The 27,055-nt window shown below is 51.2% G+C and overlaps 1 protein-coding gene across 1 annotated transcript; it reads left to right on the top strand.

The window, feature by feature from the left end:
• Positions 1 to 755: 755 nt before the first annotated feature.
• Positions 756 to 27,055, top strand: NOVA2 (NOVA alternative splicing regulator 2). The gene is made up of 4 exons (XM_068992603.1): positions 756 to 853; positions 11,387 to 11,530; positions 16,622 to 16,788; positions 25,647 to 27,055. The coding sequence occupies exons 1-4, from the start codon at positions 769 to 771 to the stop codon at positions 26,727 to 26,729; spliced, it is 1,479 nt and encodes a 492-aa protein (XP_068848704.1). The 5' UTR covers positions 756 to 768; the 3' UTR covers positions 26,730 to 27,055.

The following is a 27,055-nucleotide window of genomic DNA, read 5'->3' as shown; positions in this document are numbered from 1 at the left end:
AGGGGAGGGGCGTGGTCATCCCAGGGGGCGTGGTCCAGGCTTCAAGGGCAGACCAATGGGGCGCCGAAGGGCGTGGCCCTGACCTGCATGGGCGTGACCTTGCGCGGGTGGGAGGGGCCAGGCCTCTGTGGGAGTCTCCGGGAAGAAGATGCTCGGGCCAGCAACCACCGCCAACCCAGCCGCCGCTGCCGCCCGCGCTCGCCGCCCCCCGAGTCCCCACTAGCGGCCGCCTCGGCCTCCTACCTCCAGCCCCGTCCTCCGGCCCCCCGCCCCGGGCAGGGTCTGGGGGGCTCGGCCCTCTGCCCGGGGAGCAAAGAAGGGGGTCCCGTCCCCTCCAGTGGCGTGGCCAGTCCCCGGCCTCTGTGATCTTGCGACAGACCCCACCCCTCAGTTCTCTCTGGGCTCTCTCCGAGACCCCCTTTTCCCTCCCGTCCCGCTCACATCCGCTCTCCGGGCTCTGTCAGCCCCCCAGAACCAGCTCCCTCCCTCCTCCCTTCTCCAGGGTTCCCCCTCCCCCATCCCGCCGCCGCCGCCCCCTCCCCCTCCCACATCCCATCCCTCCCCTCCCCCTCCCCCGTCCCCCCGCCCCCCCCCACCATGAGGATGATGGCCGCCGGCGCGGTGCACGGCCTCTTCACGGCCTCCGCGGCCCCGCAGCCGCCGCCGCCCCCGCCGCCGCCGCCGCCGCAGCCCCAGCCTCCCCAGCAGCCGCCGCCGTCGCCGCCGCAGCCGCCGCAGCAGCAGCAGCCGCCGCCCCAGGCCCCCCCCATGGAGCCCGAGGCCCCGGATTCCCGCAAGAGGCCCCTCGAAACGCCCCCCGAGGTGGTCTGCACCAAGCGCAGCAACACGGGAGGTGAGAAAGGGTTGCGGTTCGGCGTGGGGGAGCGGGCAGGGGGCCTCGCCTTTCTCCAGCGTCCTCCCCCGCAAATGGCAGGTGCAAGGGCTCAGGGGAGGGGAAGGGCGCCCCTCCCTAGACTGGGGAAAGGAGAGGGGAGTTGGGGAGGGAACCGGCCCCCTTCCCCCTCTCTCCGCGGGCCCGGGGCCCGCGAGCTTTGTCTGCGATGAGAGGGGCTGAGGGGGAGGGGGTGGTAAGTGTCCTTGGGGGCGCGCAAAGGATGGGGGGCGTGGGTCCCTCCGAGCGGGTGTCTCTGTGTCCTTGAGGGGTGTGTGATGTGACCGTTTCGGGGCAGGGGTGTTCCCGAGCTGGCGTGTCCTGGCGGGGGGAGGGGAAGGAGCTGAGGAGGCCTGTGGACCCGGAGCCTCCCTGGGGATGTCCTGAGCCAGGGTTGCGCCCGAGGGAGGCATGTGTGGGCCACGGGCGGGATTGTGCTGGGGACAAGCTAGGTGGGTGTGTTGGGTGACATGGGGGAAAGGGTGGGTGTGGAAAGCTCAGTGAGAGAATGTGTGGTCGGGACAGGTGCGTGTGTGTGTTCATGTGTATACGTGTGAGCCCTGTAAGGCCTGGATGTGTGACATTAGGGATCATGGATATGACAGGAAGAAGGGTGTGTGTGTGTGTGTCTATGTGTGTGTGTAAGAAATGAAAGGGGCTGGGCTTCATGTTTGAGACACTTGGAGGGGTATGTGTGACAAGTGTGTGCATGTCACCCCAGAGGGGACTGTGAAAGAGTGTGACACATGAGTGAGAGGGTCTGTATGACATGCAAGGGGGTGTGTGTGGGCTGCCGAATGGGCCGGCTCTGGGTATGAGCCATGAGAGGCCGTGTGGATGAGAAGAAGGCAATTCAGTGTGTGTGACACAGGCGTGTCCCTGGTGGGGTGGAACCAGGAGAAGCTGGTGAGGGTATATGACAAGAAAAGAGTGTGGGTGTGACTCCAGAGAGGCTGTGACTGGGTGTGACACATGGAGGTGTGCAACGGTGACATCAGAGGGGGTGTGTGCAACAAGGGAAGGTGGGTGTATGAAGGGGGAGAGGCTGGGTGAAATTCACAAGGGTGTGTAACAAGGAGAGGGAAGGATGGGGGCCCATGTGACAGGGAGCAGGAACGTGTGCATGTGACACCCAAGGGGTTTGAAAAGGGAAGGTCTGTGTGTGACACCCGAGTGTGTATATATGTGTAACAAGGGGTTGTGTGTGAAATGGTTGGCGTGGGGATGATTCTCTGTGCGTATGACAAGGGAGAGTGTGTGTGTGTGTGTGTGTGCGTGATGGCTGAATGTTTGACAACACAGAAAGGGTGTGTGTAGAAGACAAGAGGGACCCTCACAGTGTGTGTGTGAAGAGGTATGTGGACCAGAGAATAAAAGCTGAGCTGGGAACTCTAGGTGTATGTCTGCCCGTGGGGTAGGGTTTGTCAGGGGACTCAGAGAGCCCAGCCCATTAGCTCCCTGGAAAGAGGGAGACCCCAGAGCAGACATGCCCCTCCCAGCGGTCACCTTGGCCAAAATCTTAACGCTTCCTCTGGCCTCTTCCTCCGGATGGGAAAGGGGTGGCCTGGGGCAGAGCACAACTCTTCTAGTGGGTGCGGTGGGGACCTCCCACCTCCTCTCCTCGGATGACGGGGAGCTGAGTCTCTTCCTCCCATCCCAGCCCCCTGCCACCCCTGTCCATGTGAGATAGGAATCGGGGAACCCCTGGCTGCCTTTGAGGGTGTCTAGCAGAAATTGGAGGAAAGGGAAGTTGGGGGAGGGGTGGGAGGGAGTTTCCTGTCCTTCTTCCTGCTCCCCCACCCCCAGCACATGCATGAATGTGTCCCGGCCACTTCCTTGCCTCCTTCCTGCCTCACTGCCATTCCCAGTCCTGGAGAGGGTCGCGGGACCCAGGCAGTCAGTCCTGAGCCCAGTCCGGTGGTCCAGCCCCACCCCTGCTGGGGGGAGGGAAGAGAACTCATCCCTGTCTTCTCTTAAAGGGGCTGAGATGTTCAAAATCTGAGCAGTCAGAGCAAAACAGCACCATTTAACAGTGATGCTGCCAAGGACGGTGAAGTCCTAGCGCTTGGCACCTACTACGACTCAGGCTCTGAAACATGGGGTAATCTCCCAATACAATCCTCGGGGGAGATGATTTGAGCTGCTTTTTCACATGAGGAAAACTGAGGCTCAGCGAAATGAAACCACTTGCCTGAAGTCACACAGCTCATAAGTGGGGGAAGTGGGATCTCTCCAACCCTGGGCTGCCCGGTTCCCATGTGCTCAGCCCTCCTCCAGCAGCGGGGAAACGGATGAACCCTTAGGGACCCTGTCCTCCCGACTTGTCCACCTCCCGTCTGTTGGCCCAGGGGAAACTGAGGCCAGGAGATACAAAAGGACAGTCCTCCATTTACAGAAATGCTCAAGGGCAGAGCTGGGCAAGCGTCCAGGACTTTTCATCTCAAAATTGAGGGCTCCTTCCAATAATACTTTCATGTCTGTGGGATGCTGGGTCAACCTCACTCCTTTTCTGAGCTTCACTGTCACCATCTGCCAAATGGGGAAATAAAAATAATCAGAATGATGATAGTAGCTATCAATTTTATTGCTTAATACCTTACATGCAGTATTTCATTTAATTCTCCCAACACTCTATGATGTGATGATAATAATAATAGTAAATTGTAACAATGACATTTATGATGCCACAGTACATCAGAAGTATTATGGAAAACACTTGGCACTCAATCGTTTAATAATCCTTACAATTCTATTATGTTACCCATCTTATAGGTGACACATTGAGGCACAGAGAGGTTAATTAACTTGCCCAAGGTTAGTTAGTGAATAAGAGGCAGAGCCGAGATTTGAACTCGGGAGGCTGGGTCCATTGCATGAGTAGGCACTATAGTGAACCCCATTTTCAGTCGAAACTGAGGCTCGGGGGTGAGAAACTTTCGCAGTAAGTCCCAGCAGACTGAACTCCTGCCCACGGGGCCAGCTTAGGGGCTTGTAGAGGAGATGGTGGCTGTTAAAAGCGGCTTCTGGGCGCTGTGGGTGGCAGGCAGACGTCATTGAGAGGGAGGCGAGGCACTACGGACAGGCTGGCGTGAACGAAGAGGCCGAGTGGAGACTCCAGTTGGAAATTCACCAGAGAAACACAGTCCCAGTCTGGTGGCACAGTAACAGATGTCCCCCTTGAGTATAGACGATAATTCTTTTTTTTTTGGCCATACCATGAGGCATGTGGGATCTTGGTTCCCTAACCAGGGATCGAACTTAGGGCCTGGCAGTGAAAGCACAGAATCCTAACCACTGGACCACCAGAGAAGTCCCACAGGTGATAATTCTTAAGGTGCCACTGGACTGCCCCCTATACACCTGACTGTATTCCCATCTCTCTCACCCCTACATATTCAGAAACATCAACTCCCCCATACACAGGCACAGACCTCACGCCCCAGTCGTAGCCGACACCAGCCAGGCCTTGCTCCTGAGATCCTCGATCTTTAACAGTTATCACCAAGGTTACTAGCCCTGGAGTGAGAGCCTCCAGGGTTCATCTCGTCACTGCCACGTGCTTGGTGTGTGACCCTTGGGCACGTTCTTTCAATCCTCTGAGCCTCAGTCTCCTCATCTGGAAAATGGGAACTGTAATATCCACCTCTACCACTCCAGGCTGTCGTGTGGGTTCAGTGAGATTGTGTATGTGTTCAGTGCCGTTGTGTGAATTCCGCAAGATGCCTGGTACACAGTATCAGGTCTGGCAGATAGTAAGCTCTCAATAAACAATAGCCATCGTTATTATTATTACTGCTCTGGAGAATGTCACGTTCCCGATTCACCATCCACTGGTGATTTGCCCAAAGGAAATCACGCCCCGTCCATCTCTCTGTCGGAGAGAGCGTCACAGCTCAAAGACAGCATCACATCTCTCAGCATCTCATCCCTTCAGAAGCATGTCTTGGTTGCATTATATCTCTCGCAAGGGCGGGCAGCACCATCATTCACAGAAAGACATCACCCACCAGTGTCCCGCCCCTCCTCAGTGGTGCCGACCACACCCTGGCATCTTTTCCACCACCAGCATCCTCACACACTCCCATTAGCATCCCACCCCAGCCTCCTCAGACCTCCACAGAACACACTGATGCTTCCACCCCTACCCCCACACAAGAGCAGGTACCATGAGTACACCACCCCTACTTTGGTCCCCCACAAGCATACGGTCACCAAAATCCCCACCTCTGCCCCATTCACTTCTGTCCTACCTGTGTCGTGAACAGCCCTATCCTGCATCCAAACCATCTTTCAGCATCAATGCTGAGTGAAAAGTGCCACTCTCGGGAATTCCCTGGTGGTCCAGTGATTAGGAATCTGCTTTCACTGCCAAGGGCATGGGTTTAATCCCTGGTCAGGGAACTAAGATCCTACAAGCCATACAACACAGCCAAAAAACAACAACAACAACAAAAACAAAAATAGAGGGCCACTCGTCCCATACATAGCACCCCAAATCTCTTGGGTAAGTCAACATTATTTATGGAGGTAGAGGAGTATTGGTTCCTACTTGGAAGCCTTTATAAGCTTTCCTGAGGATCAGGGACATGGGAATGGAGGAGATCAGAAACCCAGAATGACTAGAAGAAGGAAAGACAGCCCGATCCCAAGGTGGAAATACTGAAACTGCAGCAGAGGGGAACCAGGAGAGCTGAAATTGGCATCTTTAGTTGCCGTCCTGTGTAGAGGGAGCAACTAGCTGGACCCCAAGGGAAAAGCTAAGGGGGTGGGGGAAGGGTAGGTGGGTGGAAAGTTCTGGCATTTTGCTTCAGTAGAAAGAAGTTTTTCACAGGCAGAACCTTGGTTGTTCCAACAGGGTGGGCTGTGTGAGGTCTGGGGGCTTCCGGGTTCAGCTGATGTCACATGTCTGCCCTTTGCTTCGAGGCAGGCTGGCAGATAGCAGCCTGGCTCCTTCTTGGAGGAGGTGAGCTTCCCACGATGGGAAATGGAGAAGAACCTGAAGAGCACTAGAGCAGACTATGGGCTGCCATGGGGACTCCAGAACCTTAGGATTCTGAGCTTCTACAGGTGGGCGGTCTCAGCTGGTCACTCTCTGTTGGACCCTGACCTCTGAGGAGGGGCCTCCAAACTTCCACTAGTCTGATAGAGGGACCACCAGGCACCCACAAGGTGGTTTAAGCGGGGATTCCGTGGACAGACTTTTTCGGGGGAATCATTTTGGGTTTAGATGAATGTGCTTTGGGAGGAAAAAAATATAACCAGTCCTTCGAACTCTATTAGCAATAATTTTTTTCAATGTCCTCTTTAAATAGATGCATTTACATTTTAAGAGGGAATGGACTTAAAAGGCATGGACTGTCTGTCTTGTTCTCTGCTATGTCCCCAGGATCTAAAACAAGGCCTGGCACGTAGTGGATGCTCAGGAAGGATCTGTTGGAGGGAGGGAGGGAGAAAGGAAGGGAGGGAGAGAAAAAGCAAGGAAATAATAATACAGCGGGATGCAACAATTCAGGAAGAGAGGTAGATGCTGGAGGGTGAGTGGAAGCAGAGCCTGGTTTTCTTACCTGGTTTCTTTTCCTCCTCCAAAAAGCAGGGAGACGCCTGGGGAGAGGTGATGAAGGAAGTGGCGTCCCCCCATCCTCTTATTTCCTAACAAAACCCCAAACCTTCGAGGTGCATTTCTGCGTTGATAGAGCACTTAGTGTGTGCCAGACACTGTGATAAGAGCTTTGCCTGTGTTCATGAAATAGGTGACAGTAGAAATGATGATTGTGATGATGAAGATACCTGACATTTCTAAAGTGGTCTACATGCCTGAGACCATCCTAAGTACTCCAAGGATTAGCATTGAATGAATGACAGTTAACCCCAGAAGATAGCGCTATCCTGTCCCCATTTTAGAGATGAAAAAACAGAGGCCCAAAGAGGTGAGGTGACTCACCCAAGGCCACACCAGCCGTCAGTGACAGAAGTCCGTGCTCAGTCGAGGGCTGTTTCTGTCATTTCATTCAGAGATTCTCAGTCAAAACCTGAGGAAGTGGGAGCGAGGGGAGTGAGGTTGTCCCCAGTTTTCTGCGGAACAGTCTTCAAGAGGGAAGCTGAGGAAGTGGCCCTGGCTGGAGAAAAGATGGGGAATGAAATCAAAGAAGGAAAGAGGATGAAGTTCTTGTGAGAAACCCTCCCCATCCTTCTGAACCTGCCAAAGATGGAGAACCGGCCCCATCTCTGTGTCAGGTTGAGGGCCAGAGCAGGCAAGGGGCCACCTCTGTGAGCTCAGGGAAGGAAGTCATTTGTTGGGGGGCTGCTTAGGAAGATGGATGGAGAGGCACCCTGGGGGGCTAATTACCTAATAGGCTTAATGATCTGATTAGGCACATTTAAGAGGATTGCCTTGGGCTAAAGGAAACCCCTTAATTCTGGACCTCCTTCCCTTGCCTGGAAAGCCACATCTAGCCCCTCGCCCCCACGCCTCCGTGTTCACACGGCAGGGTACCCAGAATTTTCTTTCTCTTTATTTATTTTTTTGTCATGCCATGCAACAATGCAGGATTTTATTTCCCAGACCAAGGATCAAACCCGTGCCCCCTGCAGTGGAAATACACAGTCCTAACCAGTGGACCACCAGGGAATTGCCGGGGAACCCAGAGCTTTCAATCTTAAGGGACCAAATGGGGATGAGCAGGGCTCCCAGCCCCCAGGACCCTGCCCCATGCTTCTAACAGAGCAGTTTCTCTTTTATCTGCTCTGGATGTTGGAGTTTCATTGGAGACATTGAAACTACATTTCCTTTGCTTAAAAGAAAAAGTTGAAAACCACTGGGGGATTGATGGTCCAAGACCTTAAGCTTCGGAAACCAAATGGCCTGGCTTGTCCCTTCTGTTTCCCAGAATTTGTGTGTGCTCAGTTGCTCAGTCACATCTCACTCTTGGCGGCCCCATGGACTGTAGCGCACTAGGCTCCTCTGCCCATGAAAATTTCCAGGCAAGAATACTGTAGTGGGGTGTCATTTCCTCTTCCAGGGGGTCTTCCTAACCCAGAGATTGAACCTGTGTCTCTTGCACCTCCTGAATTGGCAGTGGATTCTTTACCACTCGAGCCAACAGGGAAGCCCTTCCCAGGGTTTATATGCCTACTATGGGCTGGATACTGTATGAGTCCCTGGATGTGAGGAAGAGCTTCAGTGATGTGGCCCACACTGGACCATGGTACATCCTTCTGAAGGCATGAAACAGAGATCCATCCTCTCCCTAGGGTTCCAGGAAAAGTTACAAGAAGATGGGACATTTGAGGGGAGACCTGAAGCACAAAAGGAATTCACTGGGGGAGGGGCGTTCTTTGCGACCCTGCAGACTGTAGCCCACCAATCTCCTCTGTCCATGGGATTCTTCAGACGAGAATACTGTAGCGGGCTGCCATTTCCTCCTGCAGGGAATCTTCCCAACCCAGGGACCAACCTGTGTCTCCTGTGCCTCCTGCACTGGCAGGTGGATTCTTTACCACTGAGCCCCCTGGGGGAGCAGAGTTCTAGGCAAAGAGAAAGTGCAAAGGCCCTGAGGTGGGAGGGAGAAGGGAAGTTTGAGGAGCAAAAAGGAAGGTGGATCTAGTGTTCTGGGAGAAAGATAAGGATGTGAAGCTGGAGAACAGGGCGGGGCCAAATCACAAATCAGACTCAGAAGGTTCCTGAATTTTTCCCTGGGAGGACACGGGGGCAACAGTTTGATTAGAAGATTGCAGAGGTTAGGCAGTTGCCTTGAGACTGCGTTAACAAAGTGCTTTGCACATGACCAAGAAAATTGGTTCGTAACAAAGAATAACCAAAGCCTCATTAAGGACCCTTGGTGCTGCCTCCCACCTCAAGGTCTTGGAGACTGTCCTGGTGCATACCGGTCTTCAGCTGCCAGCAGGGAAGAGTGTTAAGCATGGGCGGACCAAGAATGAATCAGAATTGCATTTGAATCTCAACCCAACAACTGTCTTGGTGCCCTTGGGCTGGTACCTTAACTTCTCTGTGCCCCTCTGTGCCTCCGTTTCCCCTTATGTAAAAATGGAGGGGACTTCCCTGGTGGTCCAGTGGTTAAGAATTCGCCTTCTAATGGAGGGGGTGTGGGTTCAATCCCTGGTGGGGGAGCTACAAAATTTAAAGCAGAAACAATATTGTAACAAATCCTATGAAGACCTTAAAAAATGGCCCACATCAAAACATAAAAATAAAAAATAAGTAAAACATAATAATAAAAAAGATAATAGAGAAGGAAATGGCAACACACTCCAGTATTCTTGCCTGGGATGTGCCATGGACAGAGGAGCCTGGCGGGCTTCAGTCCATGGGGTCACAAAGAGTCCGACTCCCCTTAGTGACTAAACAACAACGCATATATAAACTATGTTGCAATGAGGGAGCTTCCGGGTAGCTCAGCTGGTAAAGAATCCACCTGCAATGCAGGAGACCCCAGTCCGATTCCGGGGTTGGGAAGATCCCCTGGAGAACGGATAGGCTACCCACTCCAGTATTCTTGGGCTTCCCTGGTGGCTCAGACAGTAAAGAATCTGCCTGCACTGTGGTAGACCTGGGTTTGATCCCTGGGTTGGGAAGATTCCCTGGAGGAGGGTATGGCAACCCACTCCAGTATTCTTGCCTGGAGACTCCCCATGGACCAAGGAGCCTGGCGGACTCCATGGGGTTGCAGAGTCAGACACAACTGAGCAACTAAGCACATGTTGCAATGGAAAAAAAAATTTTTTTAAAAGGAGCGCATTTTCCTTACCTCACTGGGAGGTTGTGAGGAATGGGTGAGATCAAGCTGGCAAAGCTCTCAGCACAGCACCAGGTCAGTAATGAGTGTCAGAGCCTCTCCAGAGTCCAGCCTTCTGCTCCCCTCCCGCCTCACTGCTTCCAGCAGTCAGACCAGCGTCACCTCCTGCCTGGACTATTGCAGTTGCCTCTTCACTGGGGTCTTCCACCTGTGCTTGTCGGAGTCTGCTCCCCTCATGGGCCTCAGGGGGATCTTTTTAAAACCTAAGACATCACACATGGGGCTTCCCTGGTGGCTCAGCAGTAAAGAATCTGCCTGCAATGCAGGAGATGTAGGTTTGATCCCTGGGTCGGGAAGATTGCCTGGAGAAGAAAATGGCAACCCACTCCAGTATTCTTGCCTGGAAAATCCCATGGACAGAGGAGCCTGATGGGCTATGCTCCACGGAGTCACAAAAGAGTCGGACACAACTGAGTGACCGAACTCCTCTGCTCAGAGCCTTCCTGAAGCTCCTGTCTCACCTGGAAGAAAAACCACCCTGGCCCACAAGCTTGAACACCCCACCACCATCCCCACCTCTCTCAGCCCTCATTTCCTCCCACTTGTCCTGTCTCACTCAGCCCCAGCCACACTAGACATCTCACCCTCACAGCCCAGGCACACCCTCACCCCAGGGCCTTTGCACTTGCCCTTCCTCCACACGGCCACATGGTTCTGTTCTATTCTCTCCTCCACAGCTGAGAGACAGTGTATTTTAATGGTTCAGAGCAGGGACTCTGGAGCCAGGTGGGACTCAAATCTCAGCTCTACCACTTCCCAGGTGGCACTACCCAGGTGGTACCTGATGGGTACCCAGATGTTGCTAGTGGTAATAATCCGCCTGCCAGTGCGAGAGATGCAAGAGATGTGGGTTCGATCCCTGGGTTGGGAAGATCCCCTGGAGAAGGAAATAGCAACCCACTCCAGTATTCTTGCCTGGAGAATCCCATGGACAGAGGAGCCTGGCGGGCTACAGTCCACGGGGTTGCAAAGAGTCAGACTGAAGCAACTGAGCACATACGTGACACCATCTACTAGCTGTGTGAGTGGGAGAAATCCCTTCACCTTTGTTTTCTCATCTCTGGAATTTTTTTTTTTTTTTTTGTAAGTATCTCCCTCTTAGCATCAGTGTGAAAATGATATTGTAAATTACTCGGAACAGAGTCTAGTATGTGTTAGGTACTGTGGAAGTGTTTGTTCGACAAAGAATGCTGTATGCTTGGGAAGGGCTTTCCTGGCCACCGGATCTGACAGTCCAGCACCTGCACTCACCATCCTCTTTCCTACCTCTTTTTGTTTCCTCAGTACTTACCACCCTCCGACAACATGAAATGCACTGTCTTCTCTCCCCTGCTGTAGAAGAATGTAACTGTGTGCTCTTGGCTGAATCACTAAAACTCTTGACTTTATTTGTGAAATCAGGGATCTTTGTTTTATTCATGGCTGTTTCTCTAGAATGGTGCCAAGCCCAGAGCAGGTGCTCAGGAATTCTTGGTGAAATGAATGAATGAATGAATGAGTGAGTGAGGATCATTACGTGTATTATTTCCCTACTGCTATTCTCTTGAGTCCTTGCTTCTGTATGTTACTGTGATCACAGCGGGTTTCCTAGCCCAGCCCATGCCAGTGCCTCCCAGGAGGTACTATCCGAAGGTGAAGACCCCTCTCTCCTGACTCCCCTCCCTGCTGTGTGCCCCTGCAGAGGAAGGTGAATACTTCCTGAAGGTGCTGATCCCCAGCTACGCTGCGGGCTCTATCATCGGCAAGGGTGGGCAGACCATCGTGCAGCTGCAGAAGGAGACGGGAGCCACCATCAAGCTCTCCAAGTCCAAAGACTTCTATCCGGGTGAGCCCCAACCCCGGGGCACGCTTGCTCCGGCCTCCCATCCCTCCCATCTGGGCCCTCCAGGAGCGGGGAAGGCTCCCCTAGGGGCACTGAGAGTGGTAGGGGGCCTCTCCTCCTCCTGCTAAGGGGACTGAGCAGCCCTGGGCCCCAGGGGCCAGGCCTGAGCAGATGGGGTTGGGGGCAGGGCAAGACAATGGGCTACTGCATATTCATGAGCTCATTTGCATGCTGTGGTGGCAGATGTACCCATTCCCACACACCTGCCCCGTTGGGTCTGTTGGAGGAGCTGGGGGGGTTGGCCAAGGAGGCAGGTGTTGGGGTGTCCCTCAAGGCTTGGGGGTCAGCCATCCGTGTTACACAGACCCTCAGTCTTTCCCTTTGGATTTCTCTGTCACCCCATCTCACCCGATCTGAGTCACACTGGTTCTCCATCTGTGTGGTTCTTTCCATGTCTCTCATCCTGTTTCTATCATCTTTCTTTCTTGTCCATTGGCCGAGCCACACGGCGTGTGGGATCTTAGTTCCCCAACCACGGATGGAACCCGCGCCTCCTGCATTGGAAGTGCAGGGTCTTAACCACTGGGCCGCCAGGCAGTCCCTTTCTCATTCCGTTTCTGACCTCCTCATCTCTTGTTGCCTGAGGCTCCACTCCCATCTTCTCTCTGTCTCCCCATGCCCTGTTTCTCCTCTTCTCTCTGGTTCCGTGTGGAGGTCCCCCATCTCTGTTTTCTTAGCCGCCCAGCCAGTCTGTCCATCTCTCTGCTTTTCCCTTTCTGTCACCTCCTCTTCTCTTCCCTTTCTGTCTTCCCATCTCTCTCCCTATATTTTCCTTTTCCTCCACCTCTTAATCTCACTTTTTTTCTCCAACTATCTGTTTCCAGTCACCCATTCAACCAGTATTTAGTAGCACCCCTCAATGGGTTCATTCTCTGCAGGGGGTTGCTCCTCATTTCTTTCCATCCCTGCTTGCCCATCTCTCCCCTTACAGTCCTCTTTTTCTCCTCAGTCTCAGCTTCCTCGTATCTTTTTTCCTCTCTCTCCCCAATCAGCCCATTTTCTGCCTCTTCTCCAGCTCTATCTCCCTTCTTCCAATCATAAATTGTCCAGGCCCCTCCCCTCTCACCAATCCCCCTCAATATCTCTCACCCCCTTCATAATTCTATCCCAAGACCAATGCCTGAGCTTCAACATCTAGGAATCCAGGGAAGGGCCCCTGAATTGCGTCTTTGGTCCCGTGCTGGTTCTCGTTCATCCTTAATCCCCTTGGATTTTCTAGGTCAAACACCAGAGCTGAAGCCCAGGGTCAGGACAATTTCATATTCTCTCTTCCTGTGTGTCTCTCTCTCCACCCCGCCCTCTGCCTCCCATCTCACTAAGCAGCTTTGGCAAGAGGTTTAGAGAACAGTCCAGGGAACCTGGCACAACCCCCTTTTCTCTTCCACCCTGGCCCAGTTTTCCCCTCACCCCTCTAGCCCACAAGGTACGGATGAGACCTCTGCTTACGACACCCATCCAAGGACACTTGGTTCCTTGCCCCTGGATCTCATTCTGTGACATAACACACGTCATCCCCTCCCAACACAGTGACACGCCCCACTGGCCAGGCAGCTGAGAACCCCAAAGGATGGGCCAGTCATTGACTCTCTCCTGGGCCAAACACTGCTCAAACAAGCAACGTGAGCTAAGCATCTCTCCCCAGCCCCTGGACTTGCACCCAGTCCTGCTCCCCACCCGCCCCACCCCCCCGATTCGGAACTTCCAGATCATACAGCATGTGCCAGCTCCTGGCTCAGAGATGCAGGAATAGCCCTCTACATCCCAGTCCTGTCCCTGGGACTTCCCAGGGCCCAGAGGAACATAAGAAATGGAGATGCTGCTGCTCTCGCAGTTTCTCTGCTTCTGGCTGATACCCTCCATTCATTCATATTCTCTGAGCCTCTTCTCCAGCCCAGCCCCATGCCAGACCGAGATGGGGACACAGCAGTGGCTGAGACACCCCAGCTTAGCCCTCATGGATCTCACATCCCGTTAGGGAAGGTAAACCGAATACCAGTCATGACTTAGGGTGGTCAGGGCTGGGACTGGGGAAGCCCAAAGAATGGAGAGAGCCCAGACAGAGCACCTGACCCAGACTGAGATGATCAGGAAGGGCTTCCTGGAGGAGGAAGCCAGAATAATGAAAGAGTGGGCTAGGTAAAGAGCGGTAAAGTGTGATGAGAGGAGATGAAAGAGCATGTTCAAAGGCTGTGGGGTGGGGGTTAGTTGTTCAGTGTGGCTGGTGAAAGGACAGGTGAGAATGGAGAAACTGAAAGGGTCCTCTGGGCCTAGTTAGGTCACACACACACACACACACACACACACACGCACACGTATGTCTGCACTTAGGTATCTACTCCATGAAACAAAAATCTGTGTGGGGGGCAGAACACATGAAGGGTGCCCCCCCCTTGGTACAGGAACCCCCAAGCTCCAGATTCAAGTCTTCCGAGTCATACATGGAGAAACTTAGACCCTGAAGGAAGCAGGCACCTGCTCCAAGCCACGCAGTCTTCTGTGTAGCTTACCCAGACCTTCTCCTGATTCTAAAATTCCTTCAGATTTTAAACAGCTGCCTGAAGCCCTGGACCCTAACCCCAGAAGAAAAACAGACACTTAAAAAAAAAATGTATTGATTTATAACATCTTTGCGGCTGAGTTTAACATCTTATGTATTCTTTTTTAACATCAAAAATACAAAAGCAAAATTGCAGTCATTGTATGCCTCCCCCCAACACATACACACACATACACTCTACCCACACCAAGTTTAGCACAGGGTGGCTAAATGTTTAAAAGCCCAGACTCTGAAGCCAGACACATGGGTTCAAAACCCTGGTTTTCCACTACTGGCTGAATGAATTTGGACAAAACCCAGGTGCCTTAGTGTCCTTAGCAATAAATCAAGAATAATAATATCACCTGCCTCATATATTAAAGTGAACAAATATATATATATACACATAAAATGCTTAGAGTGATGCCCGGCAATTGGTGTTATGTAAGCACCAGCTGTTATTATTAGATATTCTTTCAGGGTTTAACTCAGTCCCCCAAAGCCCCTGTGGATCCTGGTTAAGAACTACAAGGGGGTGTGAGATCACAGACTCCCTGAGCTGGAAGGAAGCCTCACAGAGATGGAGAGCCGGGCCAGTTCAGCCAGGCTCTCCCTGGGGCCACCCCATCCCCCAAGTTCCCACCCTGACCCACACCCTTTCCTATTTACACCCAGACGGAGGCAGCCTATGCGCTGACTCACGCTTGGCTCAGACCAAGCCATTGTTCTGGGATGGAGGGGAGTAAGAGTGAGGAACAGCGGCCCAGAGGACATGGAGGGTGTCAGCTACACCAGTGACCCAAGACGGGGACACCCAGACACATGGCGAGACTGGCATGCCAGGCTGAGCGACGGCAAGCGAGGGGTCAGGGTGTAACACCAGCGTGCTGCACTGGTCTACCCACAGGACACTGGACACTCACCCCCAAGTGTCCCAGACACGCAGGCACGTGGAGCCTGGGCACCCAGGACCCTTTTTAGATCCAAGGAGCTAACTGGTCCTGCAAATAGAGTCCTTCCCAGGGACACACACACCCCCCACACCTAGCACGCCTGTATCATCCAGGCACTCACAGTTTCACCCCGGCCAGTCCTGGTGGAGTCTTCTTTGTCTGGCTGTAATTCAGACCCCCAGAGACGCACACAAATACATGAATTCTCCAAATATCAGTTCTTACATACTGACCCCTGGGTCTGCCTGTCGGTTTCTTTCTCTTCCTCATCTTCACCCTCATCATTCACAGTGTCTTGCCTGTTACTTGTACATGTGCCTTTGCACGTACATATGCAGTCCACACACCATTTGCCCAGGTAGTCTTTTGAACACCCAGAGGCGTCCGGATATCTTTCTCCCTTACATAGACACACACACATACACACACACAGGCACACTGTCCTACCATCTCCAAGTGCTATGCATTTATCCTGCAACGTCAATGCCACTTCCTGGGATTCTTTGTTTCTTACTCTGAAACCCTCGTGCACACCCAGCTCAGTCTTAGAGTGTACATAACCTTGAACATCACAGCGGCATCCAAAGTCTTTCCCCCGCCCCACAGACATCTTTACTGAAATCACTATGTCTTGCAGTCTGTTTGTATCCTGGTCTCTCCGGCTCTTTCTTTTACACACATACACAGATAGATATTTCAGCCAGTCCTACCCAAGAAAATACATGCACACACACACACACACACACCCCACTCACCCAAATACTCATAGATGTATTTGCATTGGTCAGTGACACCCAGAGTCTCTCTCTCATACGTATATATCCCAACATCACCTAGAATTAGCACCTCTTCTCTCTGCTACCCGCCCCAAGTACACACACGCACACACACACGCACACCAAGGATGCCCAGGTCAGAACCACCACAAATATCTGGAGAATCGCCAGCAGAGGCACCCTGCCGTCCTTTCTGCATCCCCATCTCCACTATTCCATGAGTTGTCTTTGACCCACTCTGCTCTCCCCTCTCCCCACCCTTGCCCTCCCCCACCCCTCAGCCCTCCATCTGGTGGGTCCAGGCAGGCACTCAGGCCTCTCTGCTGTCTCCCCCATCCCCCAGCCCTTCCCCATCCTCTCCAAAAGCCCAGAGGCCGTCGCTGCAGGCTTTCAGGGGTTGCCAAGGCAACGGGGCCTCGTCCCTCATCCCCCTGGGGGTGGGCTGAGGACCCGGCCAGCCACACCGATAAGGGGGTTCCAGTTACTGTGGCAACCGTTGCAGGCCTGAGCTCTCGGCTTCTAGGAGGTGGAGGGGGGGTAGTGAGTGAATGGTTACCAAAGCAACCGAGAGCCAGCAAGGACTGGGAAGAGGCAGCTGAGCCCTGTCTCCCTTGCCCAGGGCTGTTGCGGGCATAGCAAAGCACTTAAGCATCATTCTTCCATCCCCTGGGTTTGTTTTAAGGGAGGGAGAGGACGTGAAAATAATAAAACAAGAATCCCACTCACTCTCCTTCTGATGAGTGTGACCCCTCTCTTCCTTGCTCAACAGGAACCACAGAGAGAGTATGCCTGGTACAGGGCACAGCAGAGGCCTTGAATGCTGTGCACAGCTTTATTGCCGAGAAGGTCCGAGAAATCCCGCAAGCAATGACCAAGCCTGAGGTGGTCAATATCCTTCAACCCCAAACCACAATGAATCCTGACAGAGCCAAGCAGGTTAGCAGGGATAGAGGTTGGGTTTTCGTAAAGCTGGTGGGAGTTGAGAGAAAGCGCTTCTTCCATGTAACTGGATTGCGATGAGAGCTCAGTGGCATGGTGGTGGTGTTTTGGCTGTGAAGTCCTGTCCGCTTCTTTGCAACCCCATGGACTGTAACCCGTCAGGCTCCTCTGTCTGGGAGATTTCCCAGGCAAGAATATCGGAGTGAGTTGCCATTTCTTCTCCAGGGATCTTCCTGATCCTGGGATTGAACCCACATCTCCTGTTTGCCAGGCAGATTCTTTACCACTGAGCCACGTGGGGAGCCTGCTTCAATGGCATAATAGTTACAAAACATTTATCAATCAAATACATGGTAGTGGTTCATAAAGAGAGTCAGCCTAAGGACGCCAGACCTCTTACTAGAGTGATTTGATTCAGAGGGAGCATGAAGGTCTGGGAGAATCTGACCGAGACCCCCTTAAATATCCCTCCCTCCTAGGATTCACCAGATCCCCTTCTCTCTTCCACCTCATCCCATTGTCTCTCAAAACCACCTGCTTCCCACTTCCTGTTCTCACCGGAAGTAACCACCCCACCCATAGGCAACACAGTACTGGTACCCTCTCTGTTCACTAGTTATTGGATAGGAAGGAGTTTAGCCACCATTTTGGGAAAATGGTGTTTCCTTAGGAAGTGAGGAGGTGGGTCTTTCTCCAACACAGCCCTCTTGAGGAGGGATGGAAGGAGGAGGGCAGAGCCTTTCGGTTGCCTGCATTATCAGAAGCCATGGGGTAGGGATGTGGCAAGAGTGGATCAATTGCTTCCTGGGCCTCGCGGGTTACCAGACCACTGTGCACACCGGGCAGGTGGGCTTCCTGTAAAGCCCCTGACAACATGGCCCTGGCTGGGTAGGGGGCCGAGCAGAAGAAGCAGAGCTCGGGGTTGGCTGCGGTAAACTCCCCATTTGCTCTCCCTCTGTCCACTCCCGTAGACGTGTGCACACAATGCAAAAGGGCCAGAAGCCCTGAGCAGGCGGACAGGCCACTTGTGAGGGTTCCTGAACAGATGTCTGCCTGGAAGCAAAGAGAGAGGACCTCGGTGAAAGGAATCTGGGATTCCTGAGAAATCCTGTTGCCCTGAAATGGAAGAACCCACGGGTCTGAGTTTCTACCAGTTCGTGGGGAAAACGGTGGGCAGCAAACCCTGGTAGAATACTGCGGATCAGAGCGATCCCCCCAAAACCTGAGAGTTTGAGGCTTGGAGCGTGGCTGCTGTCCTTGGTGCTGAAGCAACTCCGCCCCTCGCGCGCAGCCGGCCCTCTGCTAAATCCCTTCCCACCAGCAGGCCACAGCTTCCCTACAGTTTGCAAGGAAGGGAAGGTACTGCCTCTTCTCTCTGCCTTGGTCGTGGCCGCTAGGGGCTCAGGGTTCATCAAAAGTTTGTGCATGTTGCAGGGAAAATGGGGTCAGCACCATTAGCACCTGAGCCTCTTACTCCACTCCCTAAGCCACAGGAACTCTGAAATAGTGGAGTCTAACAGTTATAGAACCAGGATTTTTTTCTCTGCCTGTTACTCAGGGGCTTCAAAGAATGAAAGAGATAATGGCTGAAAGTTCAGACTCTGGAGTCAGATGTTGAGTAGAATTCTATTCTGATAGTTCCTACCTGCAGGACCTTGAGCAAGTGACTTGATTTCTCCATGTAAAATGAGATTCATAATGGTACTTATTTAAGGGTAGTGGCTAGTGTTTATTAATGTTTGAAAAGCAATTATCCAAAAATGTTTCCTATTGTTGTTACTATGGGATTTTTGAGTCAGGAGACAAGTCTGTTCCCTTTTTGCCTTGGACTTGCTGTGTTGCCCTGTATCTTCTTCTATTATGGATGCTCAGCTTCCCTTTCTTTACAGTAGAGAAGCTGGGTCAGACTGGGATTATAAACTGAAATGTCTCCGGAGTTCAGAAAGGGAACATAAAGGACTGAGGATGTGGCCTTATCATAGAGGTATCATGCTATCCCTAAAGTGGTAGTTGCTGCTCAGCTCCACTTGATTCTTACCCTTTGGGAATGAGGATGGAGCGTTATTGGGTTGACCCAAAAGTTTGTTCGAGTTTTCCTATAACGTCTTCTACATTTTTCAAATGAAGTCAAACATATTTGAAATCAATTGACTTTTCAAGGTTGGTTCAGTTCTTAAAACATTATGTCGCTGTCGGCTGGCTATGGCCTGAGCACCACCAGTTTGCCACCTCTGGTTGAGACGGGTGGTTCTCAGCCCTGGCTGGTATCTGAATCATCTAGGTTAAAACACAGATTCCTGAGTCCCAGCCTGGGACCACTGAATCCAAATTTCTGGGAAGAAGTCCTGGGAATCTGAACATGAACTCTGGCCTGAGATCAGATCCTGGCTTTGCTAGTCACTATCTCTGTGATCTTAAGTAATTTACTTAACTTCTCGGTGCCTCCCTTTCCCAATCTATGCGTGTTAGTCACTCAGCTGTATCTGATTCTTTGCGACCCCATGGACTGTAATCCGCCAGGCTCCTCTGTCCATGGGATTTCCCAAGCAAGAATCCTAGAGTGGGTTGTCATTTCCTTCTCCAGGAGATCTTTCCGACCCAGGGGTCAAACCTGGGTCTCCTGCATTGTGGGCAGATTCTTTACCATCTGAGCCACCCAATCTATAAAATGTGCTAATAATGGTACCTACTTTATACAGTTGTTAGTGGCTGCTGCTGTTATCGTTACTGTTGTTTTTAAATCTCCAGACTTGCAAACGTCTGAGGCAGATGGTCTCTGAGGTCCTTCTGGCTCTGAGACACTTACAATTCTATGGCTCTGTGATTGCAAGATTCGAGGAATGTATTACTCTAACATTCTACTGTTCTAACATCCAGGACTGCATCTGCAGATCTAAGATGCTGTGGTCTTGCAATCTGGGCCTATCGTGAAGACAGCTACTGTTTTCTGAGGGCTTCCCTGTGCCAACCACCATGGAGTCACCTTAGTCATTGAATATCCCCAAAACCTGAATAGGGCAGCTGTGGTAATGTCAATGTCAGCAGTGAGGAAACGGAGGCACAGAGAGGTGACGGCTTTTGCTTTCACCATCCCTTGGTGGACACAGTTTCTTGGGTGGAAAGTTTTGATCCTTCTCCTGTTGCTCTGAAATGCTGTATCACATACTAAATCGCTCTTTACTCTTAGGCCTGGTTTTGCACATTCTTCTGTTCTATCCCCTTGACTTGTCAGACTTCCCTTTTTCCAGTGATTTCTTTAAAATAACAGCTATATTGAGAGATAATCCACATACTATAAAGTTCACCATTTTAAAGTGTTTAATTCTGTGGTTTCAGTATAATCACAAAGTCATGCGTTGATCAACACTGTCCAATTTCAAAACACTTTCACCATCCCCAAAAAAGCCCCATACCCATTAATCGTCATTTTCTATTTCCCAGTGCCTCTGCCCCAGCCCCTTCACCAATGATCTACTTTTAGTGCCTATGGATTTGCCTATTCTGAATAGTTTATGTAAATTGAAAGATACATAATGATATATAATGTGGCATGCTGAGTCGTGCTTTCCTTCCCTTAACATAATGTCATTAAGATTCATCCATACTGTGCGTGCGTGCATGCTAAGTCGCTTCAGTCGTGTCCTACTCTTTGTGACCCTATGGACCGTAGCCCGCCAGGCTCCTCTGTTCATGGGCATTCTTCAGGCAAGGATACTAGAGTGAGTTGCCATTCCCTCCTCCAGGGGATCTTTCTGACCCAGGGATCAAACCCACAACTCCTACGTCCCCTGCATTGATGGCAGGCTCTTTACCACTAGGGCCACCTGGGAAGCCCAAATCCACACTGTGGTGTGTATCAAAACTTCATTCCTTTCTGTGGCCAAATAGTACCTCATTGTATGGATAGACCACATTTTGTTTATTTATTCATCAACTGATAGAAATGTAGGATTTTTCCACTTTTTAGCTATTATGAATTATGCTGCTAATGGACAAATGTGTGGATTTGTTTTCAGTCCTCTTGGGTAAATACGTAGGGTGGAATTTCTGGGTCATATGATAAAACCTACGTTTAACTTTTTGAAGAACTGCAAGACTGTTTTCCTAGGTGGCTGTACCACAGATGTGGGATTTAAATGCAGGTCTGCCCCTAGGGACAACAGTCATTGCATGTGTACCTACTATCATTCACCCACCCTTGGCTAAGTTATGTGTCAGGCATTCGTCTAGGCACTGAGAACCCAGCAGTAAGCAATAAAGACAAAATTTCTACCCTGTGGTCCTTAAATTCTCCCCTGGGAAATCAGAAAAGAAGCAAATAAATAAAATGTATAGGATGTCAGAGAGTGAAAAGTACTATGAAGACAAGATGGAGAAAAAGGAAAGGAAGTATGGGTACCTTTTTTCTCTTTTTATTTGGAAAATGTTTAAAGAACAGTACACTGAACTCCTTATACACTGCACTTAGACTCACCAGTTATTAACATTTGCTTTATCTCTACACACAGACACACAGACATACACATTGACTTTGGTGTTCTTTTTGTTGTTGATCAAGTTGACTTTTTTTTGGCTGAACTGAGAGGCATGCCAGATCTTAGTTCCCCAGCCAGGGATCAAACCTGTGCCCCCTGTATTGAAAGCATGCAGTCTTAACCACTGGACCACCAGGGAAGTCCCTGTTGCTGATCTATTTGAAAATAAGTTGTAGATCTTATGACTCTTCACCCCTAAATGCTTCAGTGTCTAGCTCCCCAAAACAAAGATAGTCTCCTATATTATTATATTATTTTATCACACTTATAAAAATTAACACTGGATTCTTCATATTGCTTAATAAAAAGTCCATATTCAGATTGTCCAAAATGTCTTTTAAATGTATAGAGTATTTTTATTAAAGATTCAGTCAGTGTTCCTGCTGCATTTGGCTGTTATACCTCCTTAATCTCTTTTAATCTAGCATAATCTAGGATATATTTTTGAAGGCAGAGCCAACAAAATTGCTGATTGGATGTTGAGTGTAAAGGAAAGAGAGGACTCCAAAAGGTTGGGACCAAGTAGTGGTAGGATGCATTTTCCTTGTGCTGTAATGAAGAAGACCGTGGCAAAAACACATTTGAGGAGGAAGATGAGTTTCATTTTGGACTTTTGAGGGGTCCACTCAACATCATACGAGAGATGTGAAATTAGCAGTTATGAATCTGAAGGTATCCATGATGGAGACGTAAAATGAATACACATGAGCTTTGATAATCTGGGTGGGCAGGGAGGGGCTTTCTGGGGGGGGTGCATCTGTGCAATGAATGAAGAGAGTGGGAAGCCCTCTTTTCTGAGGAAAAGCACTCCAGGTACGGAAACAGCAGGTGCAAAGGCCCTGAGTCTGGGCACAGCTTGGCGAGTTGGAGGGACTGCAGGGAGTCTGGTGTGTCTGCAGTGAAGTAAGCAAGAGGGAGGAAAGACTGAAGTCAGATCAACAGGGAGCGCAGCATGTAGAGAGTACCAGTTCTCAGCCCTGTTTGATTGTTTGAAGGATCCAATGTCCGGTTTCTCCTGGATATGTTAGGTTAGCCAAAAAGTTCATTTGGGTTTTTCCATTGCATTTTATGGAAAACCCAGAACGAACTTATTGGCCAACCCGATATTTTACCATGCCCACTTTACTCTCTGAAATTACATATACAATGAGCCTATTTATATAAAGAGAAAGCATATCTATATCTCTAAGATCTTTAACACTTGTATTGAGATATAATCCACAAAAATACATTGGACCCATTTAAAGTATGCAGTTCAGTGGCTTTATTGTATTCGGAGTCGGGCATCCATCACTGCAATCAATTTTAGAAGTTTCATTTCCTCAAAAGGAAATCTTGATCCCCTTAGCCACCACCTCTCAATCCTCCCAGCTCTCCCCACCCCAGCCCTAAGCCACCACTAATCTCCTTTGTCTCTATAGATTTGCCTGTTCTGAACATTCATATAAGTGGAATTATACAATATGTGGTCTTCTGTGCCTGGTTTCGTTCACACAGCATAATGTTTTCTAGGCTCATCCATGTTGTAGCAAGCATCAGTCCTTCAACTGGCTTAAATTGACTGTAATCTTCCATTGTACAGATGTACATTTCTCATATCCCTAAATATTTTTTCATAAAGGAGAAATGAAAGGAAGGTGATTTGTTATAAAATGAGTTTTAATATGGTGGCTCAGACAGTAAAGAATCCACCTGCAATGCAGGAGCCCTGGGTTTGATCCCTGGGTGGGGAAGATCCCCTGGAGAAGGGAGTGGCAACTCCAGTATTCTTGCGTGGAGAATTCCATGGACAGAGCAGCCTGGTGGGCTACAGTCCATGGGGTTGCAGAGAGTCAGATATGACTGAGCGGCTAACACTTAACGATGAATTTTAATATGTAAATCCTCAGGCAGGGCCACAGTAGAAGAAATAATGAAATAGCTGCTCACACCTAACATGGTGTGAGTGACACAGCAAGAAACATGGTGATCCAGAGCGTAGTAATGGAGATTTAAATGATACAGATGGCATTACTACCAATGTCATGGTTTTCTTTTTTTTAATTGAAGTATAGTTGATTTACATTGTTATGTTAATTTCTGCTGTACGGCAGAATGATTCAGTTGTTCGTATATATACCTTCTTTTTCATATTATTTTCCATTATGGTTTATCACAGAGTATTGAATATAGTTCCCTGTGCTATTCGGTAGGAACTTGTTGTGTATCCGTTCTATATATAATAGTCTGCATGATGTCATAGTTTTCTAAAATGATGAATGACTCTTGGTAAAGTTCAGAACAAAACAAAACACACCCTTATCTTGACTTACTGATACTGTAGTTACAGTCCTGAAAATTTCAATAGATCTTAAAACTGTGCAAAAGAAAAAAATCCTTGGTACTTAACATGTAGCATGAAGTTCAGTTCTGGGTTGGGGGATTTATAAACAGACTTTTCACCAACATGAATGTCCAGGGGAACATTCAAAAGTCATATAGAACCTGTGACAGTTCTTCATTGCGAGGAACTGACTCTCACATTATTGTGTGCAAACATCTTTGGCCCTGCCCATTGAATGCCCACATCTGCCCCCAGTTGTTTTGGCAACCAAAACCACTGCCACAATTTCCCAGACACCACTGGGGTCAGGTTTAGGGGTTAAAACAAAGAGGCAGAGATGAGAGCTTCCAAGGATTGAACCCACAGGTCTGAGGGGATGTGGGAAGCACTGGAAAGGAGAAGCACTATAGACATGCTCTTGGAGATGTGAAAGGGGACATTTGGCTTTGAAATATCCCCACTGGTGTTAAGATTGATCTGATTTGTAGCTGCAAAGGATGGGCTGCTCTACAGCTGAGAAGGGGGACCATCGCATAACATGACCAGTTTTCTCCATCTTCTCTGATGTAAGCTTTGTTACCATCACTTCACAGATAAGACAGCTGTATAAGATTGCTGAGGCTGTAATAACAAGGTTCCACAAACTAGGTGGCTTAAACAACAGAATTCATTCTCTCACGATTCTGGAGGCTAGAAATCTGAGCTCTAGGTGTTGGCAGTGTTGGTTTCTTCTCAGGCCTCTGTCTTTGACTTGTAAATGGCTTTTTATTCTCTCTCTCTCTTTTTTTTTTTTTTGCCATACTTCATGGCTTGCAGGATCTCAGTTCCCCAGCTATGAATTGAACCTGGGCCGTGGCAATGAAAGCCCAGAGGGCCTTGGCAGTGAATGCCAGGAACTCTAACCACTAGGCCACCAGAGAACTCCTGTCTTCACGTGGTCCTCCCCCTTTGTGTGTCTGTGTCCTAGTCTCTTCTTACAAGGACACCAACCGTATTGGATTAGGGTCCATCCTCATGACCTCTCTTAACCTTCAAGGCCTGTTTAAAGACCCTATCTCCAAATACAGTCATATTCTAGGGGTTAGGACTTCAAGAGGTGAATTAGAATGGATGGGAGCAACAATTCAATCCGTAACAACAGAAGGGTTAATCCAGGTGACCATGTCATGGGGTGGAAAGCACAATGGAACAGTAATCCATGAGGCTGCAGTTCAGTTCCTTCCGGGTAACTTTGGGGCAAGTGCCTTCACCCCTTAGGCCTTGGGTTGCTCATCTGTAAAGTGAAACTAATGATGCCTTTTCTGAGGCTGGGAGTCAGAGTACTTGATATAGAAGGACATGGGCACCAGTGCAAGCTTGGAGTGGGGTCCTGGCGGGCTCCCACTTGGTCAGCCATTAAACTTTTAGGTGCTGGATGTAAGGAGGACCCAGGGGTCCCAAGGACAGGGTGGCTGAGAGGCTACCAAGGGGAGTTGGGAGTACTACCTCCTTTTTTCTTTTAACTAATAAATATGGAAAATTCCAGTATTTCTGCACTATTATTTTTATTTATTTATTTTCTTTTAGCTGTGCTGCAGAGCGTGCAGGATCTTAATTCCTCCATCACTGATCAAACCTGTACCCCCTGCAGTGGAAGTGCAGACTCCTAACCATGCACCACGAAGAAAGTCAATATTTCTAGCCAAGGACTTCCTTGGTGGTCTAGGGTTAAGAATCCATGCTTCCACTGGAGGGGACACAAGTTCGATCCCTGATGGAGGAGCTAAGATCCTGTATGCTGTGTAGCCAAAAAAATAAATTTGAATTAAACAATTATTTTTTTTTCCTAACCGGTAGGACCATACTGGTGCATATCCAGGGGGCTTGCTGGGTCTGATTTTGGACACTTGAGAGCCAGGGGTGGGAAGTACCTTGAGACCGCCAGTCTTAGAGGAATATTGCGGTTCAGTCTCCGATAACCCCGCCCCTAAAGACCCTCCCTCTGGCTCCCCACGCAGGCCAAGCTGATCGTCCCCAACAGCACGGCGGGCCTGATCATCGGCAAGGGGGGCGCGACCGTGAAGGCCGTGATGGAACAGTCGGGGGCTTGGGTGCAGCTGTCCCAGAAGCCGGAGGGCATCAACCTGCAGGAGCGCGTGGTGACGGTCAGCGGCGAACCTGAGCAGGTGCACAAGGCCGTGAGCGCCATAGTGCAGAAGGTACAGGAAGATCCCCAGAGCAGCAGCTGCCTGAATATCAGCTACGCCAACGTGGCTGGGCCAGTGGCCAACTCCAACCCCACCGGCTCGCCGTACGCCAGCCCCGCCGACGTGCTGCCCGCCGCCGCCGCCGCCTCGGCCGCCGCCGCCTCGGGCCTGCTGGGCCCGGCGGGGTTGGCGGGCGTGGGGGCCTTTCCGGCCGCCCTGCCTGCCTTCTCGGGCACCGACCTGCTGGCCATCAGCACGGCACTCAACACGCTGGCCAGTTACGGCTACAACACCAACTCCCTCGGCCTGGGGCTCAACTCGGCCGCAGCCTCCGGGGTCCTGGCCGCCGTGGCCGCCGGTGCCAACCCTGCCGCCGCCGCGGCCGCCAACCTCCTGGCGTCCTACGCCGGTGAAGCAGGGGCCGGGCCAGCCGGAGGGGCTGCTCCGCCTCCACCGCCGCCGCCGGGAGCCCTGGGGTCCTTCGCCTTGGCCGCGGCCGCCAACGGCTACCTCGGGGCCGGGGCGGGCGGCGGGGCCGGCGGCGGGGGCGGCCCGCTGGTGGCCGCTGCGGCCGCAGCGGGCGCGGCTGGGGGCTTCCTGACGGCGGAGAAGTTGGCCGCCGAGAGTGCCAAGGAGCTGGTGGAGATTGCGGTGCCTGAGAACCTGGTGGGAGCCATCCTGGGCAAGGGGGGCAAGACGTTGGTGGAGTACCAGGAGCTAACAGGCGCCCGCATCCAGATCTCCAAGAAGGGCGAGTTCCTGCCAGGCACGCGGAACCGGCGGGTCACCATCACGGGCAGCCCCGCGGCCACGCAAGCCGCTCAATACCTCATCAGCCAGCGGGTCACCTACGAGCAGGGAGTGAGGGCCTCAAACCCCCAGAAAGTGGGATGAGGCCTGTGGTGTGTGCTCCCACCTGGCTCCCTGCCCCTCCTCCTCCTCCTCCTCCTCCTCCTCCCCCCCCTCCCCAACTCCTGACCTCAGCTCGGTATAGTCCTGCTCCTCTTGGGATGGGGCTGGGGTAGGCCTGACTGCACTCCCCCCACCCCTTTTCTGGTAGTCATAGGCAGGATTGAGTGATGGCTGGGGACGAGGCCAGGAAGCTCCCTCCCCAGCCCTGAACTGACCCCTTCTTTCCTTCCTCCCTATGCTTGACTGGGCCTGACCCTCCTCTCCCAGGGCCCAGGTCTGTGTGATATCTGTATATATTGCATTTTGTT

This window comes from Capricornis sumatraensis, chromosome 20, assembly GCF_032405125.1.
Source record: "Capricornis sumatraensis isolate serow.1 chromosome 20, serow.2, whole genome shotgun sequence".
Taxonomy (NCBI): Eukaryota; Metazoa; Chordata; class Mammalia; order Artiodactyla; family Bovidae; genus Capricornis; species Capricornis sumatraensis.
The sequence above is the reverse complement of the archived record's forward strand: the minus strand, read 5'-3'. Positions and strand labels throughout refer to the sequence as shown.

Coding starts and splice junctions, on each gene's coding strand:
- NOVA2 (XM_068992603.1), top strand. CDS start 769: ATGGAGCCCGAGGCCCCGGATTCCCGCAAGAGGCCCCTCGAAACGCCC. Junction 854..11,386: donor CAAGCGCAGCAACACGGGAG/GTGAGAAAGGGT, acceptor GTGCCCCTGCAG/AGGAAGGTGAATACTTCCTG. Junction 11,531..16,621: donor GTCCAAAGACTTCTATCCGG/GTGAGCCCCAAC, acceptor CTTGCTCAACAG/GAACCACAGAGAGAGTATGC.